The sequence below is a fragment of the Pseudophryne corroboree genome, chromosome 5 (assembly GCF_028390025.1).
Source record: "Pseudophryne corroboree isolate aPseCor3 chromosome 5, aPseCor3.hap2, whole genome shotgun sequence".
Classification (NCBI taxonomy): domain Eukaryota; kingdom Metazoa; phylum Chordata; class Amphibia; order Anura; family Myobatrachidae; genus Pseudophryne; species Pseudophryne corroboree.
The window spans coordinates 165,275,162-165,293,932 of record NC_086448.1 but is presented as its reverse complement, the minus strand read 5'-3'; the positions used below and the strand labels follow the sequence as shown (position 1 = coordinate 165,293,932).

The window sequence follows — 18,771 nt, the reverse complement described above, 5'->3', positions numbered from 1 at the left end:
TGGCGGAAGCCACCAGAATTCTGCGCTGGGCGGAAAATCACGAAAGCGTTCTGTCAACAGTCTTCATACCGGGAGTGGACAACTGGGAAGCAGACTTCCTCAGCAGACACGATCTTCATCCAAGAGAGTGGGGACTTCATCAAGAGGTCTTTGCAGAGATAACAAGTCTTTGGGGACTTCCTCAAATAGACATGATGGCGTCACGCCTCAACAAAAAGCTTCGGAGTTATTGTGCCAGGTCAAGGGACCCTCAGGCAGTAGCGGTAGACACCCTAGTGACACCATGGGTGTTTCAGTCGGTCTATGTGTTCCCTCCTCTGCCTCTCATCTCAAAAGTGCTGAGAATCATAAAGCGAAGAAGAGTACAGACAATACTCATTGTTCCAGATTGGCTTCGAAGGGCCTGGTATTCGGATCTTCAGGAGATGCTCACAGAAGATCCGTGGCCTCTTCCTCTCAGGGAAGACCAATTGCAGCAGGGGCCTTGCATGTTCCAAGACTTACCGCGGTTGCGTTTGACGGCATGGCGGTTGAACACCGAATCCTAGCTGAGAAAGGTATTCCGGAGGAAGTTATCCCTACTCTGATAAAGGCTAGGAAGGAGGTAACGGCGAAGCATTATCACCGTATCTGGAGGAAGTATGTATCTTGGTGTGAAACCAAGAATGCTCCTACGGAAGATTTCCATCTGGGCCGTTTTCTCCACTTCCTACAGACAGGAGTGGATATGGGCCTAAAGTTAGGCTCCATTAAGGTACAGATTTCGGCCCTATCTATATTCTTTCAGAAGGAATTGGCTTCTCTCCCAGAAGTCCAGACTTTTGTAAAGGGAGTGCTGCACATCCAGCCTCCTTTTGTGCCACCAGTGGCACCATGGGACCTTAATGTGGTGTTACAGTTCCTTAAATCACACTGGTTTGAACCCCTTCAAAATTTCTCACCTGGAAGGTGGTCATGTTATTAGCCTTGGCAGCTGCAAGGTGGGTGTCAGAGTTGCCGGCCTTGTCACACAAGAGCCCCTACTTGATTTTTCATGTGGATAGAGCGGAAATGAGGACTCGTCCTCAATTTGTGCCTAAGGTGGTTTCTTCATTTCATATGAACCAACCTATTGTGGTACCTGTGGCTATGAGTGACTTGGAGGACTCCAAGTCCCTGGATGTAGTCAGGGCCTTAAAAATCTATGTAGCCAGGACGGCTAGGGTTAGGAAGACAGAGGCTCTGTTTGTCCTGTATGCAGCCAACAAGGTTGGCGCGCCTGCTTCTAAGCAGACTATTGCTCGCTGGATCTGTCACACCATTCAGCAGGCTCATTCTACGGCTGGATTGCCGTTACCAAATTCGGTAAAGGCCCATTCCACTAGGAAGGTGGGCTCTTCTTGGGCAGCTGCCCGAGGCGTCTCGGCATTACAGTTGTGCCGAGCAGCTACTTGGTCGGGTTCAAACACTTTTGCAAAATTCTACAAGTTTGATACCCTGGCTGATGAGGACCTTGCGTTTGCTCAATTGGTGCTGCAGAGTCATCCGCACTCTCCCGCCCGGTTTGGAGCTTTGTTATAAACCTCATGGTCCTTACGGAGTCCCCAGCATCCTGTAGGACGTAAGAGAAAATAAGATTTTAAACCTACCGGTAAATCTTTTTCTCCTAGTCTGTAGAGGATTCTGGGCGCCCGTCCCAGTGCGGACTAAATCTGCAAGACTTGTATATAGTTGTTGCTTACATAAGGGTTATGTTACAGTTGAGATCGGTCGTTGACTGATGCTGTTTTTGTTCATACCGTTAACTGGTTGCGTATATTCCAGGTTATACGGTGTGGTTGGTGTGGGCTGGTATGAATTTTGCCCTTAGATTACAAAATCCTTTCCTCATATTGTCCATCTCCTCTGGGCACAGTTTCTCTAACTGAGGTCTGGAGGAGGGGCATAGAGGGAGGAGCCAGTGCACACCCATACTAAAAGTTCTTTATAGTGCCCATATCTCCTGCGGAGCCCGTCTATACCCCATGGTCCTTACGGAGTCCCCAGCAACCTCTACGGACTAGGAGAAAAAGATTTACCGGTAGGTTTAAAATCTTATTTTTATTATAATGTTTGAGATCCTTTCATGCCTGTGAATGTGCTATAGCTTTCCTCCATATGTGTTGCATGGTTGTTGTTATTGTTTGTTTTGTGTGTGTTTTTTGGATGCCCTATCTTTATTCTAATAAAACGTTGTCATTTTTTTATCCTCTGGTTTTCAAAGTTATACTGATGAGAACGAATTGGTGGCATTTCTGTTATTTATACGTGCATCTTGTGTATGCTCTTTCGGTTTTATTGTTATTTTCCAGTTAAGCGCTTGTCTTAATTGCTAGCATTAATGTAGGTACACACCTAAAAGATAAGAGGAACAATCCACAATTGTTTCTTCTCGGACAGCTGAAATGATCCAGAAAATATCTGTTTTCTGGAATAGACACAACACAGTTATAGTTTCTATATGAACAGTACATTCCTTGAGGCGATGCTTTACTTGTAGTTTGTCAGGCAATGTCTGTACACCCTACATTTGTAGGGTGACAACGGTTCGTTGTGCAGCGCTCCTGATGACAGACGCCGACCTGACTGGTTTGTGAACGACGTCTGCTCTGGTTGCTGTGTACACACTCTGCAATTACCGAACCGACCAGCAGGAAGTTGGCTGATCAGCCCAATAATTGCACAATGTGTACCTAGATTAGAATTGCCCCCCCCCCCCCCCCCCCCCCATTTAAACTAACACTTAACTTAAAGTTTTAAGTTTTATTTATTTATTTTTTACTTAAGTTAGTCTAAGTCTTTAATATTTAATTCAAACTTTTTGTATTCATTTTTGAGATTATTCCTGGATTAAGTAGACAAAGTTAATAAACAAAAAATATATTTTACCAAATGATTTTCATATACTGTAGCTTGTTCCCTTTTGTTTAAATGCTAAATACACTTTTAAACAAAGGAGTAAAATTCAATATGCCTGAAGTGAGATAAAAAATTAACGTATTATGTTATTTTTAAAGGTGATGGCCTTTTTTCAAGAATTCCCATGGTCAATGGCTTGTTGCCACCCAATTCTCACCTACAACATAACCCTCTCGCACCTGGGTCTGGACTCAACACATTCCCTTCTTTATCACAGCCAGCATTTGCAGATAGCAGGTACTCTTGTTTGTGAACATTACTTTCTTATAACAATCCACTTTTTATGCTAATAAAAAAAAATCCCTGAAAATTTAAACTGTCTGCATCTCACAGACAGACAACATAAGGAAACCTACCTTTTTACCCAACTAGGGATAAGAATTCTGTATACCACAGCATGGTGAATGACTCTGCCAATGTGTGGCCCGCACAAGCTCCTGCTATGGAGGCAGAGGGAGATACTATGTCCAATGCACAAAGGAGTACGCTAAAATGGGAGAAAGAAGAAGCCCTTGGAGAGATGGCCACTGTAGCACCAGTTTTATATACAAACGTCAACTTCCCAAACCTAAAGGATGAGTTTCCTGGTAATAAAATAGTATTCCCTCTAGTGTTTGATTGCATGTCTGTGGTTAATGCTTTCTGGCTTTGAATTCTTATGCATTTCTCAATTTCACTAGATTGGACTACAAGAGTGAAACAGATTGCAAAACTTTGGAGAAAAGCCAGCTCACAAGAAAGAGCCCCGTATGTGGTAAGACACTCCGATGTGTTAATAAGCATTTAAATACAAATTAATTTTAAACCATAACAGTCTATCAGCAGTTGGCTTTTGTCTTAAATAAAATATCTTCTATCTTTGTATGGTATGGCTAAGTGCAAATTTGCGACTAAATGAATTGTGAATAAATAACTAGGTGACAGTGTTGAATGATCCTTCTAGTTGTTCTGATTGGTTGCCTTTCTTAGTTGCCTTTATTATCAATGAAATAACTTTTAATTATTATTGTTACAATACTCCCAAGTTTGTTAAAAATGTAATCTAAATATTCTTTTTATATTTAAGAGCATTTATGATGTCTGCATATACTCTTTCTATGGTTTCAGTGTTTGTTGGAACTACAGTATTTGTATATTTTTATATATCTTTTAGATTATATTTTTATTTACTATAGTTTGTTTCCGCACACAGTGTATTTAACAATAAGCAACACCCAGTATAAAGTTACTTGTCTTAGGATACATACCCCTGGGAAGAGTTATATATCGGATTAAGCAGGCCTGAAAATGGTTACCCATTTATTTTAACCAATGTACTGTATCTATGTTCCTTTTATTCAAAAAGTTATCTGCAGATACATTGGTTTCAGGCTTACTGAGGGCAGATGTGAAACCACATGTTAGTTCGGACCCTTGGTGGTGCTAGAATTAGTCGGTGTCTTGTCATTTTTTTATTTTTTTAAACAATTGGAAAATAATATATGGGCCGTATTATCAGTAATTAGCAGTTCCATCAGTAATTAATAGTCTACAGCAGACACCTTCAGGGAATGTGGAAAAAGAAGTCACAAATGTAATTTCTCTAACGTCCTTGAGGATGCTGGGACTCCGTAAGGACCATGGGGATAGATGGGCTCCACAGGAGATAGGGCACTTTAAGAAAGCTTTGGACTCCGGGTGTGCACTGGCTCCTCCCTCTATGCACCTCCTCCAGACCTCAGTTTTACACTGTGCCCAGAGCAAGATGGGTGCACTGCAGAGAGCTCTCCAGAGTTCTCTGCCTAGAAGCATTTTTGTTTGGATTTTTTTTTTTACTACCTTTTACTACTTTTTCACAGGGAGCACTGCTGGCAACAGGCTCCCTGCATCGAGGGACTGAGGAGAGAGGAACAGACCACCTTGTCAAAGATGGGCTCTGTTTCCTCGGCTACTGGACACCATTAGCTCCAGAGGGGGTGAACGCAGGTTCTTACTGGGCGTCCACCCCCGGAGCCGCGCCGCCGTTCTCCTCACAGAGCTAGAAGTACAGAAGACAGAAGTCGTCAGGCTGCAGAAGCCTTCAGCTTCACTGAGGTAACGCACAGCACTGCAGCTGTGCGTCATTGCTCCCATACACCTCACATATTCCGGTCACTGTAAGGGCGCAGGGGGGGGGCGGGGGGGCGCCCTGGGCAGCAATATAAACCTCTGTATGGCAAAAAGACTATATACATGTACAGGTGGGCTCTGTACATGTATATAAAATTGCCCCCGCCATATTTTACTAAGTTTGAGCGGGACAGAAGCCCGCCGTCGAGGGGGCGGGGCTTCTCCCTCAGCACTCACCAGCGCCATTTTCTCTCCACAGCACTGCTGAGAGGAAGCTCCCCGGACTCTCCCCTGCTTACACACGGTGAAAGGGTGCTTAAAAGAGAGAGAGGGGGGGGGGCACATAATTGGCGGTTTACATATTATACAGCGCTGCTGGGGAAAAACATTTTGTGTTGGTCTCCAGGGTTATTGCGCTGGGGTGTGTGCTGGCATACTCTCTCTCTCTGTCTCTCCAAAGGGCCTTGACAGGGATACTGTCTTCAGGAAAGGGGTTCCGTGTGTGTGTGTGTGTGTGTGTGTGTGTGTGTGAAGTGTGTCGGTACGTGTGTGTCGACATGTTTGACAAGGAAGGCTCGCTTAATGTGGAGGGGCAATGCTTGAATGTCAGGTCGCCGTCGGCAACGCCGACACCGGAATGGGTGGATATGCTGAATGTCTTGAATGCAAATGTCAATCTATTGCATAAAAGATTAGACAAGGCAGAAGCTAGGGATCAGTCAGGTAGCCAGTCCATGCCTGTCCCTGGGGCGCCAGGTCCTTCGGGGTCTCAGAAGCGCACCATATCCCAGATCGATGACACAGATACCGACACAGATACTGACTCTAGTGTCGACTATGAAGATGCAAAATTACAGCCAAAGGTGGCTAAGGGTATACGGTACATGATTATTGCCATTAAAGAGGTTTTGCATATTACTGAGGAACCCCCCTGTCCCTGACACGAGGGTACACATGTATAAAGGGAAAAAGCCTGAAGTCACTTTTCCATCCTCATTTGAATTAAGTGACTTGTGCGAAAAGGCTTGGGAATCTCCGGATAGGAGACCACAAGTTCCCAAAAGGATTCTCATAGCGTATCCTTTTCCACAAACTGATAGGATACGCTGGGAAACTTCGCCAAAAGTTGACAAGGCGCTGACACGTTTGTCCAAAAAGGTGGCACTGCCTTCTCAGGATACGGCTTCCCTCAAGGAACCTGCTGATCGCAGGCAGGAAATTACCTTAAAGCACATTTACAATCATTCCGGTACTATTGCTCGACCGACTATGGCGTCGGCCTGGGTTTGTAGTGCGGTTGTGGCATGGGCAGATTCTTATCTACGGAAATTGACACCTTAGATAGGGACGCCATTCAAATGACCATAGAGCATATCAGAGATGCTGTCTTGTATATGAGGGATGCTCAGAGAGACATTTGTTTATTAAGCTCCAGAATAAATGCTATGTCTATTTCTGCTAGGCGGCTCTTGTGGACCCGACAGTGGACGGGAGATGCCTATTCAAAGCGGCATATGGAGTCCTTGCCTTACAAAGGGGTGGAGTTGTTTGGAGACGGCCTCTTGGATCTTGTCTCTACGGCTACGGCTGGTAAGTCAAATTTCTTACCTTATGTCCCCCCGCAGCATACAAAAAAGGCACCTCATTATCAAATGCAGTCCTTTCGTTCCAATAAAAACAAGAAGGTACGTGGATCATCCTTTGTTGCCAGAGGGAAAGGCAGGGGCAAAAAGCTGCACACAGCTAGTTCCCAAGAGCAGAAGTCCTCCCCTGCGTCTGCAAAGTCCACCGCATGACGCTGGGGCTTTCCGAGGGGAGGCAGATCTGGTGGGGGCTCGTCTTCGGTTTTTCAGCCACGTCTGGGTTCACTTGCAGGTGGATCCCTGGGCATTAGAGATTGTTTCTCAGGGATACAGGCTTGAATTCGAAGACTTGCCTCCTCGCCGATTTTTCAAATCGGCTCTGCCGGCTTCCCCGTCAGAGAGGGAGCTAGTGTTGTCAGCAATCCAAAAATTGTATATTCAACAGGTGATTGTCACAGTTCCTCATCTCCAGCAAGGAGAGGGATATTACTCAACCCTGTTTGTGGTCCCGAAACCGGACGGTTCGGTCAGACCCATTTTAAACTTGAAATCTCTGAACCTGTACTTGAAGAGGTTCAAGTTCAAAATGGAATCACTCAGGGCGGTCATCGCCAGCCTGGAGGGGGGGGGATTGGATGGTGTCCCTGGACATAAAGGATGCTTACCTTCATGTGCCGATATTCCCCACGCATCAGGCGTTCCTGAGATTTGCAGTGCAGGACTGTCGCTACCAATTTCAGACGTTGCCGTTTGGGCTTTCCACGGCCCCGAGAATTATCACCAAGGTAATGGCGGAAATGATGGTGCTCCTGCGCAGGCAGGGGGTCACAATTATCCCATACTTGGACGATCTCCTCATAAAGGCGAGATCTCGGGAGAGGTTGCTGGACAGCGTGTCTCTGTCCATGAAGACGTTGCAGATACACGGCTGGATTCTCAATATACCGAAGTCCCAGCTAGTCCCTACAACGCGTCTGACCTTTTTGGGGCTGATTCTAGACACAGACCAGAAAAAGGTTTTTCTTCCGATCGAAAAGGTTCAGGAACTCATAGCCATGGTCAGGAACCTATTAAAACCAAAAAAGGTTTCAGTGCATCATTGCACGCGGGTCCTGGGGAAGATGGTGGCTTCCTACGAGGCCATCCCTTTCGGCAGGTTCCATGCAAGGACTTTTCAATGGGACCTCTTGGACAAGTGGTCCGGGTCCCATTTACAAATGCATCAAAGGATCACCCTGTCTCCCAGGACCAGGGTATCTCTCCTGTGGTGGCTGAACAGTGCTCACCTACTAGAAGGTCGCAGGTTCGGCATTCAGGACTGGGTCCTGGTGACCACGGACGCAAGCCTCCGAGGCTGGGGTGCAGTGACACTGGGAAGAAATTTCCAAGGTCTCTGGTCAAGCCTAGAGTCTTGTCTCCACATCAACGTCCTGGAGTTGAGGGACATATACAACGCCCTGCGTCAAGCGGAGGAATTTCTTTGGAGAAAACCGGTTCTGATTCAGTCAGACAATGTCACGGCAGTGGCTCATATAAACCGCCAAGGCGGAACAAGGAGCAGAATGGCCATGGCAGAAGCGACCAGGATTCTACGCTGGGCGGAAGGCCATGTAAGCGCGCTGTCAGCGGTGTTCATCCCGGGGGTGGACAACTGGGAGGAGGACTTCCTCAGCAGGCACGACCTGCATCCGGGAGAGTGGGGACTTCATCAAGAAGTCTTCGCACAGATCACGGATCGTTGGGGACTGCCTCAAATCGACATGGTGGCATCCCGTCTCAACAAAAAGCTAAAGCGGTATTGCGCCAGGTCAAGGGACCCTCAGGCGGTAGCGGTAGACGCTCTGGTGACACCTTGGGTGTTCAGATTGGTCTATGTGTTTCCTCTGCTTCCTCTCATACCCAAGGTGTTGAGAATAATACGAAGAAGCAGGGTCAGAACAATACTCATTGTTCCGGATTGGCCACGGAGGACTTGGTATCCGGAGCTGCAAGAGTTGCTCGCAGGGGATCCGTGGCCTCTTCCTCTAAGGCAGGACCTGCTGCGGCAGGGGCCCTGTCTGTTCCAAGACTTACAGCGGCTGCGTTTGACGGCATGGCGGTTGAACGCCGGATCCTAGCGGAAAAAGGGATTCTGGAGGAAGTCATTCTTACCCTGATCAAGGCTAGGAAAGTCGTGACGTTAAAACATTATCACCGTATATGGCGGAAATATGTTTCTTGGTGTGAGGCCAGAGCTGCTCCTACGGAGGAGTTCCGTTTGGGCCGTCTACTTCACTTCCTTCAAACAGGAGTGACTTTGGGCCTAAAATTAGGGTCCATAAAGGTCCAGATTTCGGCCTTATCCATTTTCTTTCAAAAAGAATTGGCCTCTATTCCTGAAGTACAGACCTTTGTGAAGGGAGTGCTGCATATTCAGCCTCCCTTTGTGCCTCCGGTGGCGCCTTGGGATCTTAACGTGGTGTTACGTTTCCTCAAGTCACCTTGGTTTGAAGCACTCAAAACTGTGGAGTTGAAATACCTCACGTGGAAAGTGGTCATGTTGTTGGCGTTAGCTTCGGCAAGACGTGTTTCCGAATTGGCGGCTTTATCACATAAAAGCCCATACTTGGTTTTTCACGTGGATAGGGCAGAGTTGAGGACTCGCCCTCACTTTCTGCCAAAAGTGGTATCATCTTTTCATGTGAACCAACCTATTGTCGTGCCTGTGGCTACACGGGACTTGGAGGATTCCGAGTCCCTGGATGTAGTCAGGGCTTTGAAGATTTATGTGACCAGAACGGCTAGAATCAGGACGACTGAAGCTTTGTTCGTTCTGTATGCGGCCAACAAGGTTGGCGCTCCTGCTTCAAAGCAGACTATTGCTCGCTGGATCTGTAACACGCTTCAGCAGGCGCATTCTACGGCAGGATTGCCGTTACCGAAATCGGTTAAGGCCCACTTCACTAGGAATGTGGGCTCTTCTTGGGCGGCTGCCCGAGGGGTCTCGGCATTACAGTTGTGCCGAGCAGCTACTTGGTCGGGGACAAACACCTTTGCAAAGTTCTATAAGTTTGATACCCTGGCTGAGGAGGACCTCCTGTTTGCTCAATGGGTGCTGCAGAGTCATCCGCACTCTCCCGCCCGTTTGGGAGCTTTGGTAAAATCCCCATGGTCCTTACGGAGTCCCAGCATCCTCAAGGACGTTAGAGAAAATAAGATTTTACTTAACGATAAATCTATTTCTCGTAGTCCGTAGAGGATGCTGGGCACCCGTCCCATGTACGGACTTCTTCTGCAAGACTTGTATATAGTTATTGCTTACATAAGGGTGGCTATGTTGTTGTTCATACTGTTAACTGGGTAAGTTTATCACAAGTTATACGGTGTGATTGGTGTGGCTGGTATGGATCTCACCCTTAGATTTACAATAATCCTTCCTCGTACTGTCCATCTCCACTGGGCACAGTTTCCCTAACTGAGGTCTGGAGGAGGGGCATAGAGGGAGGAGCCAGTGCACACCCAGAGTCCAAAGCTTTCTTAAAGTGCCCTATCTCCTGCTGAGCCCGTCTATCCCCATGGTCCTTACGGAGTCCCAGCATCCTCTACGGACTACGAGAAATAGATTTACCGGTAAGTAAAATCTTATTATTTCTTTGTGTCCTTTTAAAGAAGGTCTGTAGTACATGCCTAGTGAATGATAATGAAAAGTGGAGACAACACATTAGTCTAATAATCTTTTTCTAACAAAGAAATGAAACATAAAATAGTTATATAGGCATATCTTAAAATCCTGCCTTTTTTTGTATCTGTGTGTACAGTTGTGTCCTCCCTCATTGTTGCTGTAGTCGTACCTAGTCGTGAGCACGTTTCGGAACACTGAACGTCTTTTTGTGCATTTTCCCCTGAAAATGCGTCTTATTCACATCGTCATGTGAATTATACGTACAAGCAGACTTTGCTGATTAAGATGATATGTGGCATGCCTATATTCTGTGCGCGACTGCAGCTGCATACGAAATGCTACGTTACAGTGTAGTTGGGGGAAAAAGTCGCTCGGCAGTGGCCGAGTCACACAGGAGCTGGCGGCTCTCATGCGCCCTGTGTGCTGCGACTCATTACATACAGTATAAAGGCTAGATGAGGAAGGACAGATCTGTGTATCAATAGCGTCCAATAGTACTGAAAGTAGTTGGAAATACTAATATGATTTAGAGAACATGAATTAAAGAGAAATTGAACAAATTTATTTGCAGCAAAAGGCCAGAGATAATCGGGCTGCGCTGCGGATCAATAAAGTGCAAATGTCAAATGACACACTGAAGCGGCAGCAGCATGAAATCATCGAGCACAGTTCCCGCATTGACTCCGATTTGTTTAAAGATCCCATGAAGCAGAGAGAATCTGAGCATGAGCAGGAGTGGAAATTCCGACAGGTAGAGGTTTCTAATCATAACTTATGCCGAATACTAAGTAAGACTAGCGACAAAGAAACTCTACAGAAACTAGAGAGCAAATTACCCCAAAGTCTGCATGCTCTGTTTACTTTCTTGATGCATTAGAGGCACAGAAAAAGTGGGCATTCCTGACAGAATTATAACAATTATACATAAATAATCCATATCCTGTGGCTCTAACAAGTCTTCTGTTTTCAAAAAGACCTGTAACTCATTGCGTATAAGCTGTTGTATTTGAAACTCCATTTGTATAAACCACAGAATGTAAGGTGAACAAGTGATAGGTTTATAAAAGGACATAATTAAGTGCCATAATGTCATATTACCATTTTTAAATAAATTAAGGCTACTGTGCTTTTAAATTAAGTTGTGTACAACCACATGGCTAATAAATTCCCTTTGATTCATACTTTTCCAGCAAATGCGTCAGAAGAGCAAGCAACAGGCAAAGATTGAGGCAACACAAAAACTGGAGCAAGTAAAGAATGAGCAACAGCAGCAGCAGTTTGGTTCCCAACAGCATTTGAGTCAATCAGGAAGTGACACTCCAAACAGTGGAATACAGAGTCCTTTAACACCTCAACAGAATAGTGGGAATATGTCTCCAGTTCAACAGACATTTAATAAAGACCAGTATTCTAAACCAACATTGCCTGGAACTCCAACATCTTTCTCTGATGATGTTTTTCTGAAACCACAAGCTCCACCTCCTACACCAACTAGAATTTCTTTGCAGGATCCTCTACAATTATCTTCTCAACCACACTCTCCACAGATGTTTTCTCCAGGATCTTCAAATTCTAGACCATCATCTCCCATCGACCCTTATGCCAACATGGTAGGGACACCAAGACCACCTCCACCCATGGGTCAGAACCTTCACAGAAGGAACTCTGGGTCACCTATGGATATTTGTCCTTCAAGGCCAATACTTGGGAATGAATTATCTGATACTAGAGACTCTTGTTCATCTCCCTCCAATGGCGATATGTCTGTAAAAATGGGAGAGTCTCAAAGGTCCATGATGCCATCCGAACATTTTACAAAACCATTGGGCTCTTCAAGGATGCAACATAACACAGATCAGGTTTTTGATGGTTCTTTAGGCCCAGGAAATCTTGACTCCTTCACAAAACATCTTTCCAGGTCAGAGATGTTTCAAAGACAGTCATTGGCACAAAATAAAGTAGATCCATATTCAAGGCCACCTCTCACGCCTACATCAGGTATTTCACCAGGTAGCCCTGCTCCTTTTAAGACACCTATGCGCCCACCTCAATCTCCACAAGAACCTTACAGTTCACTGCCCGTAACACCTAGACGTGTGTCTGCTGACCCATATGATAGACCTGTTTTAACACCTCGGCCAGCTGAGAGCTTTTTACATGATCCTTATAACCAAGCATCTCACAGTAATCGTTCTTCTATGAATGAATCTTTTGCACAGCCTCTTAGACTAATACGACAGCATAGTGACCCCCAATCTGCTTCTTTATCAAGATCGAGTGCGCAAGATCCATACTTGCAGCCTCCAGGAACACCACGTCCAGCAAATAACCCATATTTGCAGTCACCAACTGCTTTAAGACCAGCAGTTGGTGACTTATACATTCAACAGCCACCTACTCCAAGACCATCTGCACAGATAATGGATCCTTACAGTCAGCCACCATCAACTTCTAGACCTGTTGGGGCAGATGTGTTTGTTCAGCCATCTATAAATAAGAGGCACCATGATCCATTTGCCTCATCATCTGGAGCTCCTAGGCCTAGCATGGATCCTTATGCCCAACAGCCTGCCACTCCAAGGCCTATTTCCTCAGACCCATACTCTCAGCCACCTGGGACACCAAGGCCGGTACCTGCAGATCCATACTCTCAGCCACCTGGGACACCAAGGCCGGTGCCTTCAGATCCATACTCTCAGCCTCCGGGGACTCCAAGGCCGGTGCCTCCAGATCCATACTCTCATCCAACTGGGACGCCTAGGCCGGTACCTCCAGATCCATACTCTCAGCCTCCTGGGACTCCAAGGCCGGTGCCTCCAGATCCATACTCTCAGCCCCCTGGAACACCAAGGCCAGTGCCTTCAGATCTGTATTCCCAACCACCTGGAACCCCAAGGCCAGTGCCTTCAGATCCATATTCTAAACAGCCTGGTACTCCACATCCTATTCTTGTAGACCCATATTCACAGCCTCCTGGAACGCCAAGGCCTGTATCTATAGACTCCTATTCCCAGCCAAATCGAACGCCTAGACCTGTCCTCTCTGACCCTTATAGTCAACCACCAAGAACTCCAATGCCAGGTGTTCTAGAAAATTTTAATCGTTCTTCTGTGGTTCGAACAGGGTTGATCCACAATCAGGATTCATTTGTACATATGACGCAAAATAGGGCATCTATTCAGCAAGTTCCTTATACAAGACCACCTGATGCAAACTCTCAAAATTCACGACTGGCGGGTACATGTTCAACAGACCTGTTTAGTCATTCATCATCTGGTCCTAACCAGGATCCTTACGACCAGCCTCCAATGACTCCTCACATGCAGCCAGGGGATGTGTTTGGGGATTCACATGAAATGGCTGATCAGCAAAGAACTTTTTCAGAGGAAACTTTTGGTGGATCTACCAACATCTCTTCAAGTCCACAAGGTCAGCAATTTGCTAACATGCAGCAAACAGCAGGAATGCCAGATTCACACAATGCATTAAACCTACCACTGGCAGAATCTGAGGAGAAACTAAAACAGGTGAATATTCTTTCTGTGACTAGTGACCTATGATTATTAGAGATTATTCTTGTGTATGTCTACTATGCCAAAGTGATTTGCAGCATCACACTGGGGAGGATGGAAGAAAATAGGGCCATACAAGGTAGACAAAAGAAGTAGGATATAGTTTGGCCCATAGTACACATTAGGTCAGTTGTGAGCATGTACTGGTTGGAGTAGTATTTCTGAAAAGTAAGTACCATTGAAATTAAGCATATTTAAAACTGAACACAAATATCAAGAACAGAAATATGATCTACCTTAACCTGGCCATACACATTAAGATTTTATGTCCAACTAATCAATTAGTGGGATGGAACTAAAATCTGGTAAGTAAATTGTCTTCTGGAAAACTGTCCGAAACAGTCGTTGAGAGAAATTGGTTAAATCATTGATTTTCATTTGCTCCCATCCATTTCCAGATTTTTGTTCCAACCAGTGAATTGGTTGGTTGAACAGAAAATCTTAAGGTCTATGGCCATCTTAACCCATGCAGATTTCAGCTAGCTAGTGTGTCCTGGGGATTATTCAGTATAATTACAAGTATGCTTCCATGTAATAATTTGTGACATTGTGTGTTGTAAAACTTTTTTTACAGCGTCAAAAGTTGCGGGAGATGATTCTAAGGCAGCAACAAAACAAAAATGCTGTTAGACAAGAAAAGGCAGGTGATTCACTTCAGATGACCCAGGGGGGACTCCCAACCCAATGGCCACAAGACAATCCACATCGACAGCATGAGATCTTTAACAGACCTCCACCCCCTTATCCTGGCAACATCAGAGCCTCACTTGTCCCCAAAGTAATTCCAAGATTTTCTGCATTTCCCAAAGAGCAACATAATCCATTCCCGGGGAATCTCCAGTATAATAGACCACAGTTTACTGGAGACATTGGGAACATGACTATGAGACCACAACCTGGTCACAGGTACACAATGTTTCTTTTTTTGTAGAGCATAAGATGGACGAAAAATATATATATATGTGTATTTGTTTGCATTGATTAACCATTGAATAACACTATGAATGGTAAGTCTTGGATAAATTTATATAATATGCCAGTATTGGGAATGGTTTTCTGGCGTGGGGCCACCTAGGTTAGTGTGGCCAGGTTGCCTCAGGGCATCATTATTGTAACACTTAGGGTAGTATCCCATTAGCCCTGTTAATTTTTCAGCAGAGAAAAACAGTTTGAAAACGCGATTTTAGATGGCGAATATCGGGATATCCTAATAAAAACCCTTCTTTCTTTTTTTTTTCATCCGAACAATGTGCCGCTATTGGGCATGGGATCTGGGATAAGTTTCCAGACCCATGTGTTACTGCAGGTCTGAAGGGCTGCTTATCTGGGATTATGCGAAGCATAATACCCGATAAGTGCCAGGATCGGGGAATAGGGGCTAATAGAATAATTTCCGTTGCTAATAGGATATCCCACTTAATATAAAGCTGGGGTACACACTAGACTGCAACATCGGCGGAGGGGGAGCTGTCATCATCAAGTGCATACACGCTTGCCGATGCCAGCTGCAACTCAGCTGCTGCGGCCAACATGGCCCTCACTAACACGCAGGACCAACGGAGGAAGTTGCTAACGATGCGCAGGAGCGTGCATCGCCAGGAACATAGCGGGTACACACTAAACGATGTTCCTGTTGTCGGTCCGATTCTCCAGACCGAACTACATACCGTCTAGTGTGTAACCAGCTTAACACTTTTTAGTACCTAACTGCTTTTCACTCATGTAACACTTTAATATCCTTATTACTACATCTAACCTATGTAACACTTTTAGTATTACTGCTGATTTCTTATTATTGTAATGGGATGCGGTTAAAATACCACTTGTCGGTATCCCGGCAGTCACAGTGCTGACGCTGGATGAATTCCGCCGCCGGGCTACTGGCGATGTAGGTGATTCAAGGACACCCATAGAGGGAGAATATAACCTGTGGCGAGCACTCGCCCTGCTGCTGGCATACTGGTGGCCAGGATGCCGCTGTTGGTATACTGATGGCCGTCATCTTTTCATTAGTTTTATGCCTTGGGGTGGTTGAGTTGTGCTGTCCCTGGGGGAGGGGGGTTTGGAGGGGAGGGGGTAAGGGGGGGTTGGAGGAAGGGGGGTTTGGAGGGGTGGGGGGGTTACTGTGCTTTGGATTTGTACCTTAGGAATGTTAGGTTCCCATCTGATGAGGACATTTACATTTATGTGCTTAATGAGGGCCACCGTAGTGACCAGGAGCATATCCCCCGCAAGGCCCTCTTGAATTTGAGTAGCCCAGGTGTGGATGGCATGTGTCATCCAGCATGTGTCATCCAGCCGCTGTGTTAAATAGACTTTAATGTAGTTTTCTATTTTCTTATACCCAGTGTCCTTGAGCTGAAACCAGGGGCAGGTAACACTGCTTTCTTAGAGAGGCGTGAGACTGAGACATCTACGCCTGAGGGTTCTTCCCAATGTTTGCGACCCTCCGCTGTAAACGGGAAAGAGCTTAAAAACTTCCTAGTAACCTGTTATCTTTTATCAGGATTTTTCCAGGCTTGTTTAAAAACCTCATCTAATTCCTGAGAATCAGGGAAGGTGATGCTGATTTTTTTTTCTGTGCAAGAAAAAACTACTGCGGTGCAGCAGCTTCTTCCAAAGGGAATTTCAGAACATCACTGATGGCAAGAATTAGTAGTTCAATACCCTGCAGGAGTGGAATAATCAACATCAGGTTCCAACTCCCCACACTGACTTGAGAAGACTGACTACATTGGTCACACAATAGGGAACCAGTGGTAGAAGGGGATAATCTAGTCTGACAAACTTTGCATAATGTGTGTTTAACCATAGTAATAGTGAAACAACACACGCAAACTCACATACCATTACAACAACAAGCCTGCCTGTACTGTGTGTGAAATGGAGACCCAGAGTGAGAGGAGGACAGCATGCCCCCGCATGCAGACCAGACCTGCAAGCTGTATATAGTTATATCTCAGACATATAGATTGGTAAATGCTCAATTAGCTTAGTGATATTATTCAGGTGCTCGAAAGGAAGGGGTATTTCTGAGCAAGAAAAAAAGCAATTGGTTTCCCCAGCACCCTGAATGATAATAGTAACCAGATATAAATCCCACATGATAATAGAATTCAGAGATCTTCGTTACACATATTTGTTAAATGTGTGGTTAAGCCCCAAAGCCGCATCAAGGCCTCTCTGTATATTTGGGGTCCCTAGCGCTATATCTAGGTGCAGGGTGTGGCACCCCAAAACACCAGAATGAGCCAGAAAGCCCAGCGTAGCATACCAGTGTAAAAAACTATAGTGTTAATAAATTAGTATTTAGGAAGCCGAAGCTATAGAGAGGGTGATACAAACATGAAATGTAATTAAAATAGAGAAATAGTGTTAGTAAATTAATAAGTGAAAAGTGTTAATAGAATGTAAAGGTATGCCACACTAAAGCCATCCAGCTCAGCCAGTCCAGAGGCACCACACCTCACACCTCCATTACCCCAATCTGGGTCTAATATTAACCAGCAAGGAGCCACATTATAATGGCTCCTTACTAAAATATGTCTAAGCTAAGAGCTACCTACCTTGGAGCAACCCCATAATGCTCCATGTGGCATCTCAGGGCCTGCACTTCCTCCTAATGCAGGAACCTCTCTGCCTCTCACAACAGACATATAGATTGGTAAATGCTCAATTAGCTTAGTGATATCATTCAGGTGCTCGAAAGGAAGGGGTATTTCTGAGCAAGAAAAAAAGCAATTGGTTTCCCCAGCACCCTGAATGATAACAGTAGTTATATCTCAGGAAGACCGGATTATCTGTCCTTTTCAGGACACTATATTGTGTGCAATAGCGGCTCGCCCCGTTAGCACACCCCTGTGCCAGTTTCCAGTGTCTCCCGGAACCCTGGAGGAGCTGTGTGTCCTTGCTGCTGCTGGAGTATGCAGAGGAAGTTGCCAAAATGCAGCTGGTCCTACTCTGGGATAGCTCCGCCCCCTATAATGGCGCCGGAGCTACAGATAATCTTTATACTGGCATTGTGTCCAAATAATGTATAAACCTCACACTGCTTGCTAGTTTGCACCACCGCTGCCAGTTGTACGTGGGGGGGGCTATAGCGGGTCCCCCCCGTGGAGGGTCCCGTATGCCACCACCGCGTTGCGCTGCACCAAGAACCGGGGTACCCCCCTAGCGGGGTCCCCGGTTTGTACTCCCCACTTTTCTCACCTTCAGGCAGCGTTAGGGGTATGCGGTGTGCTGTGGTTGTGACCGCCAAGGTGCTGTGCCCCAGGAGCCAGCACACCCAGTGGAAGAAATGTAAAGTGCACCGACTCCGTTGGTCCCCTTTTATACCCCATCGTATTAAGTAAACCCCAGTTTCCCTTATGGATGCCAGAGAAATACTGCACAATTTAGGTTTATCCTAAATATATTGGCTTTGATTCCTAAAATTTTTATATACTGTCAAGAATGTGAATGAATTAGCATATATACATACATACTGATTTCTGCGATGACTTCTTCAGACATCTCCCGTCCTCACAGCACCTTGCTCCTTCACTCTGTCTCCCCTAGTAAAGTCATCCAGTAGAAGTTCTCCTGGTGTGCCATTTATTAGTGGCATCGTAAAATGCATAACAGTATGCTGCTGCAACTGGATAGAAGCTCAACTCCCACGATCTCTGGCATTTCTTTGCCGGGTGTGAAAAAAAACCACCCTGTTTAGTACATGGGAGGTCTTTATTTTGTTAAGTTTGTTTAATTTACAGGAAGCAAAAGCAATACCTTAAATACACAAATGTTCAGGCCGCTGCGACCGCTAAGCGTGTGTGTGAAACACCTATGCAATGCGTACACGTTGCGTAAACACGCCGTCATGCTGTATGTACAAAGTTGCTACACGTGCGGCGGAATACACTTTATAACCCCTAACAGGAAAGGAATGCGA

General features: G+C 45.6%; 1 protein-coding gene across 9 annotated transcripts in view; it reads left to right on the top strand.

Annotated features, from left to right (window-relative positions):
* The window catches only part of KMT2C (lysine methyltransferase 2C), a 573,154-nt gene that overhangs the window by 427,012 nt on the left and 127,371 nt on the right, over positions 1-18,771 (top strand). For all 9 annotated transcript variants that reach the window (XM_063921867.1, XM_063921863.1, XM_063921864.1 and 6 more), the window contains 6 exons: positions 3,036-3,174; positions 3,310-3,524; positions 3,618-3,691; positions 10,841-11,020; positions 11,460-13,796; positions 14,416-14,747. In XM_063921867.1, coding sequence (XP_063777937.1) covers positions 3,036-3,174; positions 3,310-3,524; positions 3,618-3,691; positions 10,841-11,020; positions 11,460-13,796; positions 14,416-14,747 — 3,277 coding nt within the window. The remainder of the gene's footprint in view (positions 1-3,035; positions 3,175-3,309; positions 3,525-3,617; positions 3,692-10,840; positions 11,021-11,459; positions 13,797-14,415; positions 14,748-18,771) is intronic.